The sequence below is a fragment of the Antennarius striatus genome, chromosome 13, assembly GCF_040054535.1.
Source record: "Antennarius striatus isolate MH-2024 chromosome 13, ASM4005453v1, whole genome shotgun sequence".
Classification (NCBI taxonomy): domain Eukaryota; kingdom Metazoa; phylum Chordata; class Actinopteri; order Lophiiformes; family Antennariidae; genus Antennarius; species Antennarius striatus.
The window spans coordinates 17,099,817-17,116,688 of record NC_090788.1 but is presented as its reverse complement, the minus strand read 5'-3'; the positions used below and the strand labels follow the sequence as shown (position 1 = coordinate 17,116,688).

General features: G+C 41.4%; 1 protein-coding gene across 4 annotated transcripts in view; it reads left to right on the top strand.

The window, feature by feature from the left end:
• The window catches only part of trim3b (tripartite motif containing 3b), a 30,071-nt gene that overhangs the window by 8,801 nt on the left and 4,398 nt on the right, over positions 1–16,872 (top strand). For 2 of the 4 annotated variants that reach the window (XM_068330516.1, XM_068330517.1), the window contains exons 1-13: positions 5,533–5,693; positions 9,040–9,215; positions 11,615–11,744; positions 12,218–12,328; positions 12,464–12,615; positions 12,930–13,110; positions 13,404–13,505; positions 13,617–13,715; positions 13,968–14,120; positions 14,728–15,106; positions 15,315–15,418; positions 15,544–15,711; positions 15,896–16,064. In XM_068330516.1, the coding sequence (XP_068186617.1) occupies positions 9,070–9,215; positions 11,615–11,744; positions 12,218–12,328; positions 12,464–12,615; positions 12,930–13,110; positions 13,404–13,505; positions 13,617–13,715; positions 13,968–14,120; positions 14,728–15,106; positions 15,315–15,418; positions 15,544–15,711; positions 15,896–16,064 (1,894 nt within the window). In that variant the 5' untranslated portion in view covers positions 5,533–5,693; positions 9,040–9,069. Of the gene's footprint in view, positions 1–5,532; positions 5,694–9,039; positions 9,216–11,614; positions 11,745–12,217; positions 12,616–12,929; positions 13,111–13,403; positions 13,506–13,616; positions 13,716–13,967; positions 14,121–14,727; positions 15,107–15,314; positions 15,419–15,543; positions 15,712–15,895; positions 16,065–16,872 lie in introns of those variants that run through there. The other 2 variants (XM_068330514.1, XM_068330515.1) reach the window with 2 other exon arrangements.

Here is a 16,872-nt window from a genome sequence, read left to right as displayed (position 1 = left end):
TCCTATCCTAATCCTATCCTATCCTATCCTATCCTATCCTATCCTATCCTATCCTATCCTATCCTATCCTAAACCTATCCTATCCTATCCTATCCTATCCTAATCCTATCCTATACCTATCCTATCCTATCCTATCCTATCCTATCCTATAACTATCCTATCCTATCCTATCCTATCCTATCCTATCGTAAACCTATCCTATCCTATCCTAATCCTATCCTAAACCTATCCTATCCTATCCTATCCTATCCTATCCTATCCTATCCTAATCCTATACCTATCCTATCCTATCCTATAACTATCCTATCCTATCCTATCCTATTCTATCCTATCCTATCCTATCCTATCGTAAACCTTTCCTATCCTATCCTAAACCTATCCTATCCTGTCCTATCCTATCCTATCCTATCCTATCCTATCCTATAACTATCCTATCCTATCCTATCCTATCCTATCCTATCCTATCGTAAACCTATCCTATCCTATCCTATCCTAATCCTATCCTAAACCTATCCTATCCTATCCTATCCTATCCTATCCTATCCTATCCTATCCTATCCTAATCCTATACCTATCCTATCCTATCCTATCCTATAACTATCCTATCCTATCCTATCCTATTCTATCCTATCCTATCCTATCCTATCCTATCGTAAACCTTTCCTATCCTATCCTAAACCTATCCTATCCTATCCTATCCTATCCTAATCATATCCTATCCTATCCTATCCTATCCTATCCTATCCTATCCTGTCCTATCCTATCCTATCCTATCCTATCCTATCCTATCCTATCCTATCCTATCCTGTCCTATCCTAACCTATCCTATCCTATCCTATACCATACCTATCCTATACCTATGCCTATCCTATCCTATTCTATCCTATCCTATCCTATCCTATAACTATCCTATCCTATCCTATCCTATCCTTTCCTACCCTATCCTATTCTATCCTATCCTATCCTATCCTATCCTATTGTAAACCTATCCTATCCTATCCTATAACTATCCTATCCTATCCTATCCTATCCTATCCTATCCTATCCTATCCTATCCTATAACTATCCTATCCTATCCTATCCTATCCTATCCTAAACCTATCCTATCATATCCTATCCTAATCCTATCCTATACCTATCCTATCCTATCCTATCCTATCCTATCCTATCCTATAACTATCCTATCCTATCCTATCCTATCCTATCCTATCCTATAACTATCCTATCCTATCCTATCCTATCCTAAACCTATCCTATCCTATCCTATCCTAATCCTATCCTATACCTATCCTATCCTATCTTATAACTATCCTATCCTATCCTATCCTATCCTATCCTACCCTATCATATCCTATCCTATCCTATCCTATCCTATCGTAAACCTATCCTATCCTATCCTAAACCTATCCTATCCTATCCTATCCTATCCTATCCTATCCTATCCTATCCTATCCTGTCCTATCCTATCCTGTCCTATCCTATCCTATACCACACCTATCCTATACCTATGCCTATCCTATCCTATCCTATAACTATCCTATCCTATCCTATCCTATCCTATCCTATCCTATCCTATCCTGTCCTATCCTGACCTATCCTATCCTATCCTATACCATACCTATCCTATACCTATGCCTATCCTATCCTATCCTATCCTATCCTATCCTATCCTATCCTATCCTATCCTATCCTATCCTATCCTATAACTATCCTATCCTATCCTATCCTATCCTATCCTATCCTGTCCTATCCTATACCATACCTATCCTATACCTATGCCTATCCTATCCTATCCTATAACTATCCTATCCTATCCTATTCTATCCTATCCTATCCTATCCTATCCTATCCTATCCTATTCTATCCTATCCTATCCTATCCTATCCTATCCTATCCTATCCTATACCTATCCTATCCTATCCTATCTTATCTTATCTTATCCTATCCTATCCTATCCTATCCTATCCTATCCTATCCTATCCTATCCTATCCTATAACTATCCTATCCTATCCTATCCTATCCTATTCTATCCTATCCTATCCTATCCTATCGTAAACCTATCCTATCCTATCCTATCCTATAACTATCCTATCCTATCCTATCCTATCCTATCCTATCCTATCCTATAACTATCCTATCCTAAACCTATCCTATCCTATCCTATCCTAATCCTATCCTATACCTATCCTATCCTATCCTATCTTATAACTATCCTATCCTATCCTATCCTATCCTATCCTATCCTATCCTACCCTATCATATCCTATCCTATCCTATCCTATCCTATCCTATCGTAAACCTATCCTATCCTAGCGTAAACCTATCCTATCCTATCCTATAACTATCCTATCCTATCCTATCCTATCCTATCCTATCCTATAACTATCCTATCCTAAACCTATCCTATCCTATCCTATCCTAATCCTATCCTATACCTATCCTATCCTATCCTATCTTATAACTATCCTATCCTATCCTATCCTATCCTATCCTACCCTATCATATCCTATCCTATCCTATCCTATCGTAAACCTATCCTATCCTATCCTATCCTATCCTAAACCTATCCTATCCTATCCTATCCTAATCCTATCCTATCCTATCCTATCCTATCCTATCCTATCCTATCCTATCCTATCCTATCCTATCCTGTCCTATCCTATCCTATCCTGTCCTATCCTATCCTATACCACACCTATCCTATACCTATGCCTATCCTATCCTATCCTATCCTATAACCTATCCTATCCTATCCTATCCTATCCTATCCTATCCTATCCTGTCCTATCCTAACCTATCCTATCCTATCCTATCCTATCCTATAACATACCTATCCTATACCTATGCCTATCCTATCCTATCCTATCCTATCCTATAACTATCCTATCCTATCCTATCCTATTCTATCCTATCCTATCCTATCCTATCCTGTCCTATCCTATACCATACCTATCCTATTCTATCCTATCCTATCCTATCCTATCCTATCCTATCCTATCCTATCCTATCCTATCCTATCCTATCCTATCCTATCCTATTCTATTCTATCCTATCGTAAACCTATCCTATCGTAAACCTATCCTATCCTATCCTATCCTAATCCTATCCTATACCTATCCTATCCTATCCTATCCTATCCTATCCTATCCTATCCTATCCTATCCTATCCTATCCTATTCTATCATATCCTATCCTATCCTATCGTAAACCTATCCTATCCTATCCTAAACCTATCTTATCCTATCCTAATCCTATCCTATCCTATCCTATCCCATCCTATCCTATCCTATCCTATCCTATCCTATCCTATCCTATCCTATCCTATCCTATCGTAAACCTATCCTATCCTATCGTAAACCTATCCTATCCTATCCTAAACCTATCCTATCCTATCCTAATCCTATCCTATCCTATCCTATCCTATCCTATCCCATCCTATCCTATCCTATCCTATCCTATCCTATCCTATCCTATCCTATCCTATCCTATCCTATCTTATCCTATCCTATCCTATCCCATCACATCCCATCCCAGCCTATCTCATCTCATCTCATCTCATCTTATCTTATGCGACATATATACAACATGTATGGTTATTTACTTTTCATAATATGAACATACAACCTCAGTAATAGTAATCTACATGTGATCTGTTGCTACCTAACCTCATGAACTGTAAGTCACCTTTCAATCCCGTCTTCCTTCTCCTTATCAATTTTCCTCTTTTCCGGTGTATTTCTTCAGTTCCCCTTCTTCCCATTTGTTCATACATACAACTATGAGGATTCAGAGCACAGCAGGCAGAAGCAAGAGGACACTGCATTCTGTAGGGAGGTCACGTAAAACACAGGATTGCACAAAAATAACATGAGGTGTGCAGCAGTGTGTTCAGGCACATTATTGACTGCAAGCAAGCACAGTAGTGACGGCAACGCTTTTTGCTTCTTGCTGGAGCATTACCATCCCAAAGTGGGTGTGGGCTTTCTGGTTGAATTTCCTGAGAAAACATCACTGTCGTTACTATCATCACAGTCATTGTTGTGCCTGTTACCGACCCTGGGGCACAACGTTTTCTTTGCTTATTGATGTTGCTCAACATGCAGAGTTAACTGAGAACTTGTTTCCCAGCCGACATATGTAACTGAAGTTTTTTTTTGTTATGTAGAATCAAAGGATTGGAATTTATTATCTGAAAATGTATAACTAGGAATTTGTTATTTGATTTTCTGATTATCTACAGTCATTTGGATCACACCATACTTCCATGATATTGTATGGTACAGTTTATTCTGACTACACTTGTTTCTGCAGGAAGTGCAGCAGTACAACAATAATAGTGTCCTCACTGTAGGTGATGATCCACTTCTTTAAAGGGCTGTCCGTGTGGTATCACTGCATTTGGTATATTGGTGAGGTCAAAGACCAACTCTCTAATTGCTTACTGTGGAGCAGGAAAACAAGACCTGCTATATTGTTCTTTAGTTTTATTGGAATCTGAAAAGAACAAGGATCAGATCTTGTAAGCTGACAAAGCTTGACTTGTTTAACAGCTATATATATATTTTTTTACAGTCATTCAAATGGAAATGCTTAAGCAAACATGTGAAGCAATGCCAATGGTAGTCTGTATGGAGGGGGGAGACTAAATTTGCTCTAGACAGTTGCTGATAGCCCATTCTATTAGCAGTATTTTTTTAGTTCTCTCATTCTTCACTTCCTTTTACTCCCACCATAGCAGTCTGGCAAGTGAGTTCAGGTTGATGGTGAGTTTTGAAAAGATGTGCGTGGGAGTGGAGGAACCAGAGCCGGAAGTGGCTGGACTCAATCTGGACGGATTACATGCAGATTGATGTTTTTGTCAGAGAACTCCCTTGTTTCAAATTCAGCTCTGACCGCTTCATTCCAGGGCAGCATTCGTGACAAGACACTTTGCTCACAATTCCAATTGATAGTGCTCTTTTTAGCATTAATGGTATTTCTTCACCCTAAAATATGTATAATTTCACAGTCCATCGCTAGAAACAGAGGCAAGTTAAGTCTTCTTTTAAGGCAACATCATGAATTACATAACAATTTTATTTGGCTGCCCCTGTGTGTGAGATGATTGGCTAAATAATGACATATTTCTTTATGAATGTATCTGGAAGCCATGTGACATGTTTAGATGATTGATTCAGGTCATTATTAGAAGGCTGTCATCCTAGTTTTGAGTGTGTACAACAATAAACAAGTCAGAATACAACACATTAGAATAAGATCTTACATACAGCATGTTTATGGATTGAAGGCTGCTGTGGTTTCTTCCTGCTGCCTGCTTCAGTCTGTGTGTCTCACTCCCTCTGGCCAGCACTAAATTGTTGGCTCATGACGCAATCCTTCATTCCTGCTAGTTTATACTTCCTAGCCAATCAGAGCGCAGCATTAGGAGGGCACGCAGCAGCCCATGCATTTAAACAGCGCTGACGGTGGGCGGGGTCTTAGATAAACAGCCCCGCCCACTGTTGTCGACACCGCTCAGCCTTCTTCAGCGCTGGACGAGAAGCCGCGAAGGAAAAAGTGAGAGAAGGGAAGAGGAAAAGGAAGAGTGGTCGGCAGGAATGAGGGAAAACGACGAGGGGGAAGTTTGATGTTTGAGTCTGAGCGCTGAGCTGCCATGAAGCCTTCTAGACGGGTCTACCCCACAATAATGACAGTAGGTAGATTTTCTGTCAACTCGCTGTCCTCATGGAATGCATGTGTGTTTATGTGACTTCATCAAGAGAGAGAAGCAGAGAGAGATTTTAACAACATCACCTTTATTCATAAAAGTCAAATTACAAAATAATCACGTTGACAAAAAAATCCCAAAAGAGATACATGAAAAGAGGATTTTCAATAATACTGTGTGTTTTCTGAACAAAGAAACATCTAACCTTTCAAAATGTATCAAACTAAAAGAAAAATAAACATGCAAAATTAAGAAAAAAAAATCTGTTCTTTCTTCTCAATCATCTGTTTTACAATCATGCCTTTTACTTTTTTCCTTGTTTTTTTTTCTATCTATAAAACTCTTGGTCTGTAAAAAACTGGGTCACAACTTCTTGGTTTGTTTTTCATATATATTTTTATTTTATTTTTCATATCCAGAAACGTGTTGAGGTCAGGAAAAAATTTTTTTCTACGTTCGCCCTTTAACCTTTTGTGTCTTGCAGGATTTTTTTTTTTTTTAAAATCTTTTGCAAATCATATTTTTCTTGTTCTCAGAGCTACTTGTATCAGGGGTTGTCTCAGGTGTTTGTCTCGTAATTTTCTTTGCTTTATTCATTCTTGTGTTGAGAGATAGAGAGAGGGGGAGGGGGAGAGAGATAGAGTTTAAATGCTTGTTTTAGCTGTCAGCACATCTTCATAGAAGCTGCACAGGTGCACAGAGCAGAGGGGCAGATGCTTTTACCCCCCTTACCCCACAAAAACTCTTCTTCTCTTTATCCTTCCTATTGATTTAGAAAGAAGAAGTTTTATGTCTTTTTTTTTTTAATCACCTCACTCCCACGTGTGTTATAGCAGAGAGGTACGAGCTGGTGGGATCTTATTGTATGGCAAAGCAGCAGCAGACTGAATCAAACTGTTATCCTTGTATTAAGCAAAGCCAGCCTTGAATAGACTCATTGTGTGTTAGCTTGTTGTCACACAATAACACTTTGCACACATGCTTTTGAACACACACACACACACACGCACGCACAATTAGTTACACATGCAAAAAGCTGTAATCCTTTGAGTTTAGAGAATTAGTCAGGCCGAGGTCACCGACAACATCTCTGCTGTTATTACTGCACATCCAGAAGAATTATAACACGTTGGCTGCATGGTATTAGTGGACAACTCTCTGCAGGATGTTTTCAGCTCGTACATCATTTTGTGAAGCTTGCTGCAGCCTTGCCCCGGTCTGACTCTCATCCCTCCCTGCTGCCTTTCTGCAAAGCTTACATTTCTGACTTTCCAAGTCTGTTTTTTAAAAAACAATTATTATTATTAACTATCAATCAAGATGTCATGGCCAACTCTGTAGTATTAAAAAGCAAGAGTGAAGGGACCATGTCATAACACATGTCTACTGAATGCCTTTAAACATGCATGTGAGCACCATGTAGCTCATTTGCAGGCATGGACATCACCTATGTCTTCTGTTTTACTTGCTTGTGAAAAACAGACTGCATTATTTCAAGCATCAAAGGAAAAGGTTTTCTGGTTTAGACTGATTTATTGGGCTTCATATTCTGCTTTAACTGTGATCCACACTGAGAGAAAAAAAAAAAAACTTGCTTTTTCAAATGTAACCAAAGAATCTAGTCACATCACCGTCCAGCAGTCCTAAGGCCCCCGGTCTTATTTTAGTCATGCTGTCATTGCTTCCTCGCCTTCCCACTAATACATGTGTCTAAATTTAGACAGATGTCATCACAGATGATATTAGCATCAGTGTGTGTCTACAGAAAGAGGATGACGGACAGTGTGAGAACTGCAACAAATCCCACGGGCTGACCCGTCTTTATTTCTACATTCTATTGAGAGACAGATTTCTATTCATCAGGCTTCCACAGAGACGACTGGATACTCTTGAAGGGCCAGTTTTTAATGCACGATTTGTAAAGAACAATGCATTTCTAGATTTATAACAGGACAAGCTATTTACAAGTAATCATTTCCATCAGAGTCGTGACCTCTCCCTGCCATGATCGTTCTCATGGTTGACGGCTTAAAGAAGAAACTTGAATCCTCTCGTTCCCTGTTTGCTGCACAGGAGGCTCACAATGGGACAGGAGCAGATATGGGAGATGGAGGATTGAGGGTGGTATTAGATCCAGCCGTGACAGATGTGCAGACGGGGTTAGTCTGGTGCAGATGACGATTAACGGTGTTTTTCTGCACAAATTTATCTGCTCTTGTCAATTTCGTAATCATTTTGTTATACTTTGAATCATTTTTTTTTGTACTTCTTAACACTATTTGAGAAAGTGTTTGTCATCCCTGCAATGTGGATGAGCTCATGCATGTCTGTGTCTGATACATGAATAATACACAGATTGACCTACTGAGAAAATGTGGCTGGACTGCATTGCAGGACCTGGTTAGCATCATGCAGATAAAAACTACATGCAGGGTATTTACCATCAAGTCATGTCAGGTGAAACTGTTTTCCATCAAATCCATGTTGCCATGGCTTCTTGTCTCTTTCATCATCTGGTAACCAGGATAGTTTGATTTCCATAAGGAACATTTTGTCCCCATTCATTTACATGCAAGGCACAAAGCAGTGACCCACCTCATGTTGCCAGGTAGATATCGCCGATATGTTTCAAGCTATAATTGCATCATGAATGATTATGTAAGGCATGAAGGCTCCTCATTTTGGGTCCCTGGATGCAATGAATATTTTTGTGTATCATCTAAAATGCATGTATGCATATAGTTTAAATTAACGTCACCGTGAAATGTTTGATACACAGGGCAGTTAAATCATTTCAGATTCTTAAACCTCTGCACTCAAAGTCCAACGAATAATTGTGTTCAGAAGGTATGAGTATAAGAACAGATTGATAGGCAGGTCCTATAATACATACAACTAAATGTAATTAATTCACAATCCTGTGTGTGTGTGTGTGTGTGCAGGATTGAACATGTACTTAATTTCTTTCCAGAGGGAAGAAACTCAGCATATTTTGTTTTCGATCATGTAACCATGGAACAGGTTCTGTGTGTTAGTGTGTGAAGGCAGGAGAGTTTGTTTTAATGCACGATTGAGTGTTTGATACTTTTTGCTTTGCTCTTATCAGTTAATCAGAAACAAGAAAACAGTAATACTGGTTTGTCTGCTACCGTCCCTGCACACAGCAAGAATTTTTCAGAGATTACTTGATAATAATAGACGGCTTTCAGGACAAATCAAGGCATTAGAATTTGTTTCCTGTAATAATATTGCTGAGATTTAGCTCGCCTAAAAGTGACAGTTGAAAGATGTCCCCAAATAAAAATTAAATACTGTCTTTGTCTCCCTGCAGGTTATTTGTTGTCATTGTCCGTGGCTTTAAATGTCATCAGCCATGGCGAAGCATGAGGCTGGGAGCACCAGCCCTGTGGTGCGTCAGATAGACAAACAGTTCCTGGTCTGCAGCATTTGCCTGGATCACTACCACAACCCCAAAGTGCTGCCTTGTCTGCACACCTTCTGTGAAAGGTAACTAACTCCTGATCTCAGCACTTCAGTATCAAATGACAAAATTATCAAACCACACCATTTGAAAAACCTAGTTTGTCTGGCTTTGCTAAAAGGGTGGCACAACACACTTTTTATCAGATTTATACTCCCATCCTACTACTGAAGAGTTCTTGTTATAATTACATCGTCATGCCAAGTCAAGCAGTGGAGGCAAGCCAGTCGCTAGTCAGTGTGGGAGGGGTGGACAAGCATTTTGGGAGGCACAGAGGATAAGTGGGATTATGTTTCAGACTGGTTTACTTAACCTATAATCAAACAAATATTTACGGAATAGTTTTCACATAGCCTCCCAGAGATAAATCCTTCATCCTGACAGTATTTTTTTTTTTTTTTTTTTTTAAATTTTATATACTGGTTTGATCCCCGAAGGGAAATTAAGAAAGCACACTCTAGCTACTGATTACAAACGCATGCATACATATTTGTGAGTACAGGCCCCTGTATCACACACACACACACAAAGGGGCCTGTAGGCATGCAGGGGAGGTAGAGTGGCAGGCAGCTCCTTCTTGGTGCGCCTCAAATGAGCAATTTGTAAAGGGGACGGCACCTTGCTCAAGGGTGCCTCGGCAGTGCTCCGGAGATGAGCTGACACCTCCCACTGTTAGCTCACCTCCGGGTATTTTTGGGGGGGTGGGAGCGGGAATCGAACCGCCGATCTTAAATCATAGGACGACCCGCTCTACCGCCCGCTTTACCACTGAGCCACTGCCGCCCCATATAAGGGGCATTTGGGCTTTGGAGATTTAATCCTGGGTTTAACTGGATGGAATGTGATGTGGAGTCGTGCTGAGGTGCACAGATTTTTGTCTGGGGTTACTCATGATGTTTCCAGACGTGTTTTAGTACTTCATGCCTTGATGTAGTTGTAGACATTTTAAGGCTGATCTGGTGGGTCTTCACCTTTGTTTGATGGTGCTGTGTGTGTTTCATCTCTTGGCTCTAGTTTTCTCTCCGTGTGGTTATCTGTCATTGGCTCTACTTAGTACGAAGCTCTTACTTCTTAAGATCTGAGCCATTGTCCAGAGATCAGGATTTTAGTTTCACTGGAGCCTGTAGCGCGGTTTCAGATTTTGACAACAAAAAAAAAGCCCTCTTAGAGGCTTATGACTTTTATTCTCAGTTATATTGTACCATGTGTGCCCAACCGCCAGTCTGTCATCATTATGATAACAACAGCAATTATTTAGTGAAAGCAAAATCCATTTTTACCCCTCGCCGTGTGTCGATGACCTGCTTTTCTCTGATTCTAGATGCAAGTGTGAGGAAAGTGTCAAATGGAAAACATTAGAATATGAGCATTTAATGGAAGCGGGCCAAAGTGCCGTGCTCAAACCGCAAAACAAGAAGAAATCAATAATACACTCAATGAAAGAAAGAAAAGGGGAAGAAAATACCACCTGAGGACAGCAAGAAGAATAAACATGTGCAGAAATAGAAGCATTCCGGCTGGATGTTCCATTAGAAAAGCTCTTGGGTAGCGGTAACAACAACCAGTTATCAAAAGCAGACAACAAGAGTCTGTCAAACAACAGATATGGATTTGAGATCCAGGGTACAGTCAAGTTCCTCTGGATGGTGACCCTCATAAAGGGGTATTTTCACTATTTTCTGATATTTTATAAATCAACAAGTTTTCATTTAATCACAGTTGGACGTATTGATTCACAATGACAATAATAATTACTCACGTCTTTCCACTTGTTTGAGGCTACTGTGTTTTTGTGATTTTGACACAATGGTAGGAAGATCGAGATTTCATTACAACCAAAAACCTCATGAAAGTAGTTCATCCAGGTTGAATTGATCCGAGCCTGTGTGGTAAATGAAACAGAGCGGCGTTAGCATGCAGCCAACACAGCTGCCAGACACCTTTGTTTACGGCAGCAACACAGACGTGTCGTCGGCGCTGACGTTTCCAGCAGCATTAACGACCAATTTGGTGAAAGCAGACACCGGAGAAAACACATCCTCGCATCACAAGCAGGATGGCAGTCGGGCTGCTGGCCAAGAGCACTTGTTTGTGTAACCGCAAGGATGGTGCTAGGCCACAACCACAAAACTCCTCGACACGCACACGCACCTGGAAACAAAAATACGCTGACGCACAAATCCCAGCCTGCATGAAGTCTTGATGATTCTCTGTCAGGTTGATTAGTTTGCCAGAAATTTACTTACCAAAGAGAAAGTGTGTGTTTTCTCCTGAGGCTGTGGCTTCAGTAGCACTGAAGCCACTCTCTGTCAGTTATGGTGATAAGGTGTCTTCCTCAATTTGTAAAGTGAAAGTGACTACTAATTAAACTCAAAAGAATGTAAAAGTTTTGATAATTATTAACTCTAACTCTCCTTGTCTCCAGCTGTCTCCACAACTACATACCCCCTGAATCTCTGACGCTCTCCTGTCCGGTGTGTCGGCAGACATCCATCCTACCGGAGAAAGGAGTGTGTGCTCTACAAAACAACTTTTTCATTACTAATCTAATGGAGGTGTGACTCTTATTCCCTTACTTCCTTAAATTAGTATAAGATAAGCACAAATGCAAATGGAAGATCACAGATTGAGTAAAACATTGACAGACCGCACTCAGAGACATGGGACGGAATGTGTGTGAACTGTACTGATGTTTTGTGCGTGAGTCACTCAATGGTGGTAAATAGTAGGGGGTTATTTTTGGAGAATGAGGTCATGGTGAACAGTCCTTTCTTCATCTTCTTAGAGTTGTGTTTTCCATCAGACATTTAGAGGTGATATCTACCATAAGTATCAAGAATGGGGGCTTTAAAGGTGGATTAATGTGTGGATTATTTTGCCTGGGTTCCTTTGCTACATTTCAGCCCTTTTCTCCTACTACGTCTTTACGTAACCTAATGAAAAATATGTAAATATTAAAAATTGCTCAACAAAAGCATCAGAATATGGTTTAAAATACATTCTTCTTTTTTTAAAAATGAATTACTAGGTCCTTCAACGAGACCCGGAGTGCTCGCGGCCAGAAGCCTGCAGCGTCCTGGAGTCAGTCAGTGCTGCGGCTGCAGGGAAACCTCTCTGCTGCCCGAATCACGAGGGGAAGGTGGAAATCACCTTTTTGCTGCCTCATTCCAGTCATCCCCTCACCAAAATCTTTTCTGTTCTGTTTTTGGCAATAATTAAGATGAGAGAAGCTTTTAAGCTGTGGAAGACTGAGGCCAATTGTCTCCCCCTGCAGGTGATGGAGTTCTACTGCGAGTCATGTGAGACGGCCATGTGTCTGGACTGCACGGAGGGCGAACATCGGGAGCATGTGACTGTTCCACTGCGGGATGTCGTTGAGCAGCACAAGGCTGTTCTGAAGACGCAGCTGGACGCCATTCACAGCAGGTGTGGACTAGATCCATTGGTAAAGATTTATTTCCTTCACATTAGGTGTTTGTACGCTATTTACTATTTGGCCCAGATTCAGCATCTGCTATTCAAAAATCCTTTGTTATGCTGACCCTGGCATGTCGTAACATGCTAATGTAGAGCACAGTGACAACAGCCCTCTTTCATTAGAGAATAAAATGGTTTCTGTGTGTTTAGGATTTACTATTCAATCATAGATGTGGTTTTATTTTTTACATTCTCAATCAATCTTCTTCCTTTGAATCTCAATTCTAGGGTTACTGAAAGTTTTGCATTGTGCCAACTTGCAGGCTCCCCCAGCTAACGGCCGCCATCGATCTGGTGAGTGAAATCTCTCGGCAGCTGAACGACAGGAAAGTCGAGGCGGTGGCAGAGATCACGAGTACATTTGACGAACTGGAACGAGCGCTGCATCAGCGCAAGACGGCCCTCATTACAGACCTGGAGAACATCTGCAGCAGCAAGCAGAAAGTTAGTTTTTCTCACACATTTACACACGCACACACACACACACACACACACACACACACACACACACACACACACACACACACACACACATACACACACACACACAATAAACACACTCGCTCATATCTGTCAGATGGCCAGATGCACTCAGGCGTTTTACAAACAGGCGTTTAGAAGTCACCTGCCACATGTCTCACATTCCTGTCAACATACTTCAGGCCGCTGACTTAACTGTTTTGACTCTTCCTCTCTCTTCACCATGCTCTTTTGCTCTTCTATCCACCTGAATGCAGGTCCTGCAGGCTCAGCTTTCATCTCTTCTTCAAGGGAAGGATCACATCCAGAGCAGCTGCAGCTTCACAGAGCAGGCTCTCAGCCACGGCAGTGCTACCGAGGTGGGCTGGCAGGGTGTAAATTACAGGAGCGTGTCAATCGCCTGATAAAAGTGCTGCGGTAGTGTAGCAGGATGTGTACTCAAATAATTCATGTGTCTCTCGCGAGTGTAGGTGCTGCTGGTTCAGAAGCAGATGAGTGAGCGGGTAACAGCGCTGGCAAGGCATGACTTTCCAGAACGGCCGCATCAGAACGCACATCTGGACTGTCAGGTAACAACTGCTGTTATTCGGATCAATAGTCTGTCACTGGTACTCAAATCAAAGATTGTGCTTGTAGACATGTGTGCTCTTTGCCTTTTTCCTTTCTGAATACAGACAGCTATGTTTGATACCACAATATCCTCACGAGCATCAGTTAGTTTCAGATATTTCTGGTCAAAAAGTCTAGCAGTATTCTTACTTTAGAGAGAGAGAGGGATTCTGCAGTAGATTTCTAATATTTGGATATGCTCTCTGTTCCAGGTTGAGACTGAAGGCTTGCGACGTTCCATCCAGAACCTGGGTGTCCTCCTCACCACGGCTGCCGTCGCTCACACTTCGGTCGCTACTGGAGAAGGCCTCCGCCATGCTGCAACTGGGCAGCATCACACCGTCACTGTGACAACAAAAGACAAAGTATTGCCTTTGAATGATCTAACATGCTGTTTGAAACATGTACCAAGGGAACCCTGGATAAATGTTTGTAACGTGTTTATTTCAGTCAGGATCACTTCAATCGGGGGAAACTTTAATTTACTCTGCAGTAATTATACTTCCGTGATTTGGAATCTCCTATGATCTTTTATGTATAGAAATGTAATGGCTAGACCAGGCAGAGCAGCAGCAAAAGTCCTAATTAGGGTGCAGATCATAGCAGGGATCAGTGAAACGAGTGAAGCTGATTGAAACAGATGCAGCACAAGTTGTAAATAAGCTTAGAGCAGAGCAGCAGAAGAGGGGAATCAGCTGAGCCCTCAGCTGCTGTGGGCTGGACTGGACAAAAAGACTCAACGTCAGTATTAGGAATGACTGAGTAAGCTTGACTTACTCAGTCATTCCTAATATTCCTTTTCTTACTGTTTTTTTACTGTAACTAAATTCTTGAAAGAGAAAAATGAGAATTACAAACTATACAGCAGCACTTTCTCAGGATATGCAAAAGCTGTTTGCAATCGCGATCACAATAAATAAACAATAAGGTATTTTATTTGCTCCGAAACTAAATTAGGTTTTTTATTTGCAGGATGGAGAGTTGGTGCGGACAGGAAACGCTATATTAAAAGCAGAGATAACGTCTGCTGATGGGAGTAGAGCTGCAGAGACAGAGATAGTGGACAATAAAAACGGGACATATGAAGTGGGCTACACGTTGCGCTCTGAGGGAGAGTACTCTTTCTCCCTAATGCTGTACGGCCAGCCCATACGCGGCAGCCCCTTCCGCTTGCGGGCAGTCAAGCCGTCAGATGTGCCACAATCTCCAGATGATGTGAAGAGGAGGGTGAAGTCTCCTAGCGGAACGGGGGGCCACATCCGGCAGAAAGCAGTGCGACGGCCTTCTAGCATGTACAGCACAACCAAGAAAAAAGAGAACCCCATTGAGGATGAACTCATCTACCGAGTAGGTAAGACAGACGCCCTGTCCATATCTGCACCATAACCGAAAGAGCATGAAATGCCCCCAAGAAGACATCCTATTGCTTGTTTTGTATGCCTTATCCCATGAAATATTTAAAGAATACTTAATGTCCTCTGCTGTGTGCAGCTACTGCTTTCTCAGCAGTATAATACAGAACTCACAGTGAATACAGAGTGTCTCTTTTTAATTCCAAGGTTCCCGTGGCAGAGAAAAAGGAGAGTTCACGAATCTGCAGGGAATCTCAGCTTCCAGTAATGGCAGAGTGGTGGTTGCCGACAGCAACAACCAGTGCATACAGGTGAGGTAGACACAAAGAAAAAATATGTGAGTGCTGCTATATGTGGTGGTGTAGAACAGAAAAAAGCTGCTGTCGTTCATGAGCTTTTCACTCAAAAGCAGCCCCTTTGATGAGACTGATTACAGATATTCTCCAACGACGGCCAGTTCAAGATGCGATTTGGGGTCAGAGGTCGCTCTCCGGGGCAGTTGCAGAGACCGACGGGCGTCACGGTGGACTTGAACGGTGACATTGTGGTGGCTGACTATGACAATCGATGGGTCAGCATTTTTTCCTCTGATGGCAAGTTTAAGGTGAGGTCTTAAAACATGTCGGCAATGCTGAAGGTACATTATGCTTCATCTCCTGTTAATTCATCTGACTTGTTTCACAGTTGTAAAATAGTGATCCATTATCCTCAGTGATATATAGAATTCATATACACACATTTAAACATATTCTCTTTCTCCTCACATCATCTTCATCTTCCTCCCTCAGAATAAGATCGGTGCAGGTCGGCTCATGGGTCCTAAAGGCGTGGCGGTGGATAAGAATGGACACATTATCACTGTGGACAACAAGGCCTGCTGTGTCTTCATTTTCCAATCCAATGGGAAGTTGGTGACTAAGTTTGGAGGGAGGGGGACATCGGACAGACAGTTTGCAGGTGAGGACGAGGCTTCGTACGCGACCTATGACCTCTCATTCACAGACAGAGATGTCTACTCTTCCACCTGAGCATTCTTTGGCTTTCACTTCTGCATTGTGCAAGACTGATTTTTTTTTAGTACGTTGAATGTCAGCTTGTGACATATAAACATATATTTCTGTACAGCAGCAAAGGAATAATCATCAATGTGCAGTGTTGGACTTTGTCAAAGAAGGCACTGAGACAGTTTTTGTCCACACTTTTAAAACAAACAAACCATTACATATGATTATTTTGTGTCTGAACAAACACCAGGATAAACCTCAGTATCTCTTAATAGGCAATATTATATTGGATGCTGCTTTCTCTTTACAAATACAAGCTTGTAGGCATTTAGTGTTCTGCAAAGCCCCTGGTGGTGCAGTGACCCCCTCATAACATCCTTGCCCAAAAACAAAAGAAAACACGTGCCTCCGCAGACCGCCCCACTGTAGTTTCCTGTTGTATTGTCTTTGTCAAAGGTCATGTTTCTGCTGCTGTTGCTTTGTTTCAGTCTATTAGCAGGATTATTCAAAAAGTTATGAACAGATTTTGACGACAGTTCTTGAAGAGATGGGGAACGACCCAAGAAGCAACAGATCTAGATTTATTTTGCCGTGGTTTTCCTCCTGCAAATTCATGGATAATGTATGCAGTGCTTGGACAAAAATGATGTAATGACACCCCTGTAAAAACTACAATCTCATCAAATTAGGATTTCAATCTAAGCAATATTGCTAATCTGGTGGTGATTCAGTAGTTTCTGCAGGAGGACATTATAATGAAA